Source organism: Sphaeramia orbicularis, chromosome 13, assembly GCF_902148855.1.
Source record: "Sphaeramia orbicularis chromosome 13, fSphaOr1.1, whole genome shotgun sequence".
Lineage (NCBI taxonomy): Eukaryota > Metazoa > Chordata > Actinopteri > Kurtiformes > Apogonidae > Sphaeramia > Sphaeramia orbicularis.
Window position 1 is genome coordinate 35157353 of NC_043969.1, and position 7500 is coordinate 35164852.

General features: G+C 32.1%; 1 protein-coding gene across 2 annotated transcripts in view; it reads right to left on the bottom strand.

Annotated features, from left to right (window-relative positions):
* Window positions 1–7500, bottom strand: part of trpc4b (transient receptor potential cation channel, subfamily C, member 4b) — a 39241-nt gene that overhangs the window by 1443 nt on the left and 30298 nt on the right. Inside the window, exons 4-10 of one of the 2 annotated variants that reach the window (XM_030153119.1) lie at window positions 4374–4710; window positions 4014–4153; window positions 1414–1733; window positions 1116–1311; window positions 816–1010; window positions 555–572; window positions 348–437 (exon numbers count right to left, since the gene is read on the bottom strand). In XM_030153119.1, the coding sequence (XP_030008979.1) occupies window positions 348–437; window positions 555–572; window positions 816–1010; window positions 1116–1311; window positions 1414–1733; window positions 4014–4153; window positions 4374–4710 (1296 nt within the window). Of the gene's footprint in view, window positions 1–347; window positions 438–530; window positions 573–815; window positions 1011–1115; window positions 1312–1413; window positions 1734–4013; window positions 4154–4373; window positions 4711–7500 lie in introns of both variants that reach the window. The other variant, XM_030153118.1, reaches the window with a different exon arrangement.

Consider the following 7500-nt stretch of genomic DNA (forward strand, 5'->3'; position numbering starts at 1 on the left):
AAAAAATTTGGATGCTTAATTTCAGTGCAAAAAAAAAAAAAAAAAAAATATATATATATATATATATATATATATATATATATATATATATATCAGATACTTAATTTCAGTGCAAAAAAAATTCGGATGCTTAATTTCAGTGCAAAAAAAAAAAAATTCAGATACTTAATTTCAGTGCAAAAAAATTCAGATATTTAATTTCAGTGCAAAAAAAAATCAGATACTTAATTTCAGTGCAAAAAAAATTCAGATACTTAATTTCAGTGCAAAAAAATTCAGTGCTAGAAATTCCGTAGCTTTTATAATTCAAAATCTGCTGAGACAGATTTACTTCCATAGTGTATTACCTTAAAATTCTCCTCTGTCAACCCTTCCTCTGTTTTGGCATCTCTGATCATCGCAGCCACATATCGCTTTACTAAGTTCCTTAAAACCTCCTAGAAAGAGACGTTATTGTAGAGGTACAAGGCAGGTATCATTTGAAGAACAAAAAGTTAAAACACTGACGAATGTGTAAAATAAATCACTACCTGATACTCATGGTTTAATCTTACATTTTCAGCTGCACGGACCTAAAATTAAGGAAAAGATCCATTTATAAATACATTTCTGTTTGCAGCTGAAGGGTAATTGTGCCTTCTTAATGTTTTCAAAAGGAAGCCCCTTGGTGTAAATTTTCAATTATTTTGGAGTCACCCATTTTGAGGCAGCAAATACTAGAGGGGAACTAATGCATTCTTGGCATTTAGAGATAAGACAATGGATGCGACAGTTGTGAAAACAGAGACACAAGCAAATTTCAGGAAATTCCTTACCCCCAAAGTTTCAAAGGTTTCAAGCCTTTTGACACTTGGTCTCTTAAACAAGTGCGTCTTTATCCATCCAATTAGATAACACAGGGACTTCGGGCTTGGGATTATATTAAACGGAGATGGCAAAGTCCCCCCTTCTTCAAAATAGCTCATCCATAATTTTGTTCTGGCAAATTTCCATTCTATGTCTGCGTGATCCTGGAAAAGAGAAACGGCACAACAATTTTTAAAAAATGTTTTACCAAAGAAAGCAAGACAAATTAGTATCATTAAGCTATACGGCAGAGTAGCAACACGACTTACAGCAATGTGCTGGTAGGAGTTGTTCATCATCGCAATTAGCATATTCAGAAGAACTACCAGGGAAATGACATTGTACGTTCCAAACATGGTACTTCCCACAAACTCAGTGAATTCATGGTCTGGTTCAACATTGGTCACATACAGTGAAATCAGGCCAAATACAGACCAAAATAATGACTGGAGTGTCTCGAATAGCCTGAAAAGCAAACAACCATACATCAAATCATGCACTGCTGAAAAACAAACCCATTAATTCTTAAAATTACACATTTGTTAGGGACAATTTATTTCAACTTGCGTTGAGAATGCGTTGTTTTGATGAGAACATCGAATACCCTTGCAACCACTTGGCCCATCTCCCTCTGTTTCGTAGTAAAAGTAGAGCTGGTTGAGGCCGTTGGCAAAGGCCAGCAGCACTAGACAGTAGATGAAGAGGAACTTGAGGATGTCCAGGAGCATACGGCCCAGGGAGATCTGCAAAGGGCCCAGGTGGGAGTTGGCAGTGAAAAGGCAGATGAGGCGCAAGGAGCTGAAGATGTTGGCTATAGCAAACAGTGACTCTGCCACCAAAGTCGGGTGCCACATTTCCCAGGTACATCTGGGTTTGGCTCCATTGTACTGTTGAAAAGAACAACCACACAACCAGCACCATCAGATACACAAATGCACACAAACTGAAAAAGAAATTCTATCACTTATGACAAACAATAAAGCCTATCTATCTATCTATCTATCTATCTATCTATCTATCTATCTATCTATCTATCTATCTATCTATCTATCTATCTATCTATCTATCTATCTATCTATCTATCTATCTATCTATCTATCTATCTATCTATCTATCTATCCATCCATCCATCCATCCATCCATCCATCCATCCATCCATCCATCCATCCATCCATCCATCGTTCTATCTATCGTTCTATCTATCGTTCTATCATCCATCTGTTTATCCATCCATCCATCCATCAGTTTATCTATTTATCCATCCATCCATTTATCTGTTTATCCATCCGTCTGTCTGTCCGTCCGTCTATTTATCTAATATTAAGACACATCCTTCACTTGTAGGACTTCCTATTCCTGTTGATTTGAAATATTATTATGATTAAAATGTTGTGTCAGCTGTGGTCCAAGATATCATATTTTTACACTGATTTATCACAATAAATGTCAAATCCATGTCAAGGTTGAACATATGAAAAAGTATTTTAAAGTGATTATTTATGGTCAGAATGTGACAAATGTTTTAGAAATTTAGAGGTAGAATATTAAAATCTTTTAAATTATAATTGTTTAAACTTTTACATTATTGGTTTATTTTTATATGTATGTTTATAGTATTTTTAAAAGTTTTATTTGTGTTTTATGTATATTTTAGTATAAATGTATCTGCAACCTTTGTAAAACAGATTTTTAATCTCAATGAGTGATTCTTCCTTGTTAAATAAAGGTTAAATAATAATAACAGTAATACTAATAATACTGTTACTAGTAATAACATGAACACCAATTCTACTACTACTACTACTACTACTACTACTACTAATAATAATAGTAATAACATGAACACAAATTCTACTACTACAACTACTACTACTACTACTACTACTAATAATAATAATAATAATAATACTAGTAATAATATGAACACCAATTCTACGACTACTACTAGTAATAATAATACAAATAATACTATTAATAACATGAACACCAATTCTACTACTACTAGTAATAATAATACTAACAATACTATTACTAGTAATAACATGAACACCAATTCTACTACTACTACTAGTAATAATAATACTAATAATACTATTACTAGTAATAACATGAACACCAATTCTACTACTACTACTACTACTACCACTACTACTAGTAGTAATAACAATACTAATAATACTTTTACTAGTAATAACATGAACACCAATTCTACTACTACTACTCCTACTACTACTACTAATAATAATAATACTAGTAATAACATGAACACCAATTCTACGACTACTACTAGTAATAATAATACAAATAATACTATTAATAACATGAACACCAATTCTACTACTACTAGTAATAATAATACTAACAATACTATTACTAGTAATAACATGAACACCAATTCTACTACTACTACTACTACTACCACTACTACTAGTAGTAATAACAATACTAATAATACTTTTACTAGTAATAACATGAACAACAATTCTACTACTACTACTCCTACTACTACTACTAATAATAATAATAATACTAGTAATAACATGAACACCAATTCTACTACTACTACTACTACTACTAGTAATAATAATACTAATAATACTTTTACTAGTAATAACATGAACACCAATTCTACTACTACTACTACTAGTAATAATAATACTAATAATATAATACTATTAATAACATGAACACCAATACTACTACTACTACTACTAGTAATAACAATACTAATAATATAATACTATTAATAACATGAACACCAATTCTACTACTACTGCTACTACTACTACTACTACTAATAATAATAATAATAATAATAATAATAATAATAATAAATCAACACTGATTAAAAATAAGGAAAAACAAACTCAGTGAAATGAAATATGAAATAATATATCAAATAATATAAAATGTTATGATAAATATTTATCATAACATAAAATTATACAATAACATCTATCATTATTATTTTTTTTACCCCTGGCTCCTGTCAGCAATGAAACACCTGATTTCATTGTGTCTCATTACTTTTGTCCATATGGTGTATTTGCACTAGCAAATGCAAAATATAAAGATATTGTTCAATTTAGAAATGTCGGACACTATATACTATGTAGATAAGAATATTTGTAAATGTCTTTCTGTCATATACTTTGACCTGTACGTACCTTTATGTAGGCAACGATCTTCAGAGAAATTGTTGCAAGATACAAGGCGTTCATTATGAAGTCCATTAAATTCCACCAGTCGTCTATGTAGTCCTCAAAACCACTATCCCACATCTGCTTGATCTCCGTCCATATAAAGCCTTGGAGAGATGAACAAATAAGCATGTTTTTTGATTTCATTCCACCATTGACTCATGGGCAAACATCAGACATGCATATGGTCACAGTTAGAGTCTCCTTTCAGTTCCCATTAAGAACTCATTTGTGCGATTACAGGGAACAGATGTACAACAGTGCACTAAACATGAAGGTGAAGCAGAAGTGTGTGTGTGTATGTGTGTTCTTAGTTTTCATAGTTACCGAGCACCCAGGGGAGGATCATCCATTCCACCGTGGTGGGTGGTGGGCCCTGAAGGTCTCGCTCTGTGAAGGCTATATGCTGCGACGCCAAGAAGAGCAGGAAGAGGAAGGTCAGGTAGGAAGCGGTGTGACAGATGAATTTGATGAAGGGTTTACGGATGAACAGGCCGTAGCGGTTCTTCGGGGAGATCAGGTAGAACATGCATAAGAGTGGAAAGAGGATGCCGATGAAGATACATGTAATGAGCTTCACCGCCCAGTGACGCCTCCTCCAGCCTGGAAACTCATCGTACCAACGAGACGCCAGAAGCTGCTGACAGTTGGGCTGAGCTACGAACTGTGATAGAAAAAAAGACAAGGAAAGAGATTATGACGAGTAAAAATAGACACAAATCTATGCACAAACACCATGATCTGCAAAAAAAAAAGATGTAGCAAAACAACTATCGCTGATCAAGTTTGAGAAAACATTTTGACCTTTTTTTCCTGTAATGATTGCGTCAATGTGATATAAATAAATCAATACAATATAGGTGCAGAAAAAATTATTAGACCATCAAAAGTCACCAAAAACAGTAGTTATGTCAGCGTTTTTCAACCTTAGGGTCAGGACCCCATGTGGGGTCACCTAGAATTCAAATGGGGTCGCCTGAAATTTCTAGTAATTGATAAAAATAAAAAATAAAAAGTTACTAATAAAAAATATATGGTGAGTTGACAGAGAAAGTCCCAATCCATAAAAGACATGACAAACTCTGAAGCTGAAACTGAAGCACTGTGGTTCTGTTTATCTTTCAAATGTTCATTGTGGTCAGTTTCAGATGCTGCAGCTCTTTCATAATTCATAGTTTGAGTTCTTGTTTGTTCAGTATTAATCGTCGGCCTTGTAAATCCAAGCTGGACTGACTGTACATATCCTGACCAAGGAAAATCAAATTGTCACTTTGTGCAGTAATCTACACCTGGCTTTTCTGCCCCCGTCCATAATAATATACATTATATAGACTAAACATCGTCTAAAATTAATGTTTATTTGCAACATAGTATAGCAAACTATTACATGATCAAAAACAAATTCATTTTAGCAAAAAAAGTCTCTGTTTTGAATGTGTGGGGTCACCAGAAATGTGTGCTGTTAAAATAGGGCCATGAACCAAAAAAGGTTGGGAACCAATGAGTTATGTAATCAAGTACTAACTCCTGTGTGGATCATGTGACTAAAACAGACAGAAAAGAAAAGTGAAATGGAATGCCTAAAAGCACTGTTTTTGTCAGTACAATGCCATAACTACTGATGTAAGAACTGAAGTGATTTTGGTTATTATCAAGAAAAGCATGGAAAATGGATAGATATCAGCTCTGAAATTAAACTCTTATGAGCTGTTTTTGTTGGTATCATTATATTTGTCTAAACAAATGTACCTTTAGTTGTACCAAGCATTAAAATGAACAAGAAACTGAAGAAAACAAGGGGTGGTCTAAAAAATTTTTCCGTAACCGTAGAAATCATTGCACCAGTTCAAAGCTGATAACTGATGTGTATGAACAGGAATAAAAACAGGAATGTGTCTGAAAAGAAAATTATTCCAACTCTATGAGCAACAGTGTAATTTAGACAGAAAGGCTATGTAAAATAAAATTTGCATTATGTAATACTCCATATAATGGTCAAATATTATTGGTTTATTGTTAATTTTATAATAAAAAACTAAATATGTCATTAAAACCTCAATAGCATTAACTTGGTTTACACTATGTTTTTATTACCAATATGTTTTTATTGTTTTATCTTATTTTGTTGTATTGTGTATTTTTTTTTATATATTTATGTACTTTTTCTTTAAGTAAAATATTGCTACTGCCAGGATCAATATTTATTTGCTATTCTTCTGGAGTGTCCGATCTGATTTTGCATATGGATACTCCAAATTATGGTCAAATATTATTGTTTTATTGTTAATTTTAAAGCAAATAACAAAATTAATCAAAAAACATCAATAGCATTAACATGTTTTACAGTAATAATGTCAGACCTTCTTTGCCCCTATATGTCTTTATTGTTTATCTTATTTTTGTATTGTGTATCTTTTTTTTATATTTATCTGCATTTTCTTTAAGTAAAATACTGCTACTGCCAGGATCAATATTTATTTGGTATTCCTCTGGAGTGTCTGATCTGATTCTGCATATGGATACTTCATATTATGGTCAAATATTATTGTTTTATTTTTAATTTTAAAGCAAATAACAAAATAAATCTGAAAAACCTCAGAAGCATTAATATGTTTTACAGTAGTAATGTCAGACCTTCTTTGTACCGATATGTCTTTATTGTTTTATCTTATTCTTGTATTGTGTATTTTTTTTATATTTATGTACTTTTTCTTTAAGTAAAATACTGCTACTGCCAGGATCAGTATTTATTTGCTATTCCTCTGGAGTGTCTGATCTGATTCTGAATATGGATACTCCATATTATGATCAAATATTATTGTTTTATTTTTAATTTTAAAGCAAATAAAATAAATCTGACAAACCTCAGTAGCATTAATATGTTTTACAGTAGTAATGTCAGACCTTCTTTGTGCCAATATATCTGTATTGTATCTTATTTTTGTATTGTTTTTTTTTTTTTTTTTTTTTTTTAATTTATCTGCATTTTCTTTAAGTAAAATATTGCTACTGCCAGGATCAATATATATTTAATCCGATCTGATTCTGTAAAGACTCGACTGATCCAAGTGAACTTCCAGAAACCTTCTGAAGAGTTCTTCATCAGATAAAACATGTAAAACGATTAATTATTACATACCACAAATATACAATTTGCACAGAACTGCAAACATATATATGAAAAACTGAGTGTTAGAGTCTCACACTTCTCCAACTAAACATTCAGAGTCAGAGAAAACATGTTTTATTTATCGCAGCAATCAGCAAAAGAGCAACAATGAACAAAAGTCAGTAGAAACATCACGCCTCTGAAGATAAATAACGATTATTATTTGTTTATTGACCAAAGTTTGTGCTTTCTGTTCACAAGTGTTTGTCAAATCTGTTTCCCAAACACATTTTCTCTGCCCACTGAGATTTGATATAAACATCTGCTGAGCATCTGGAGACGATG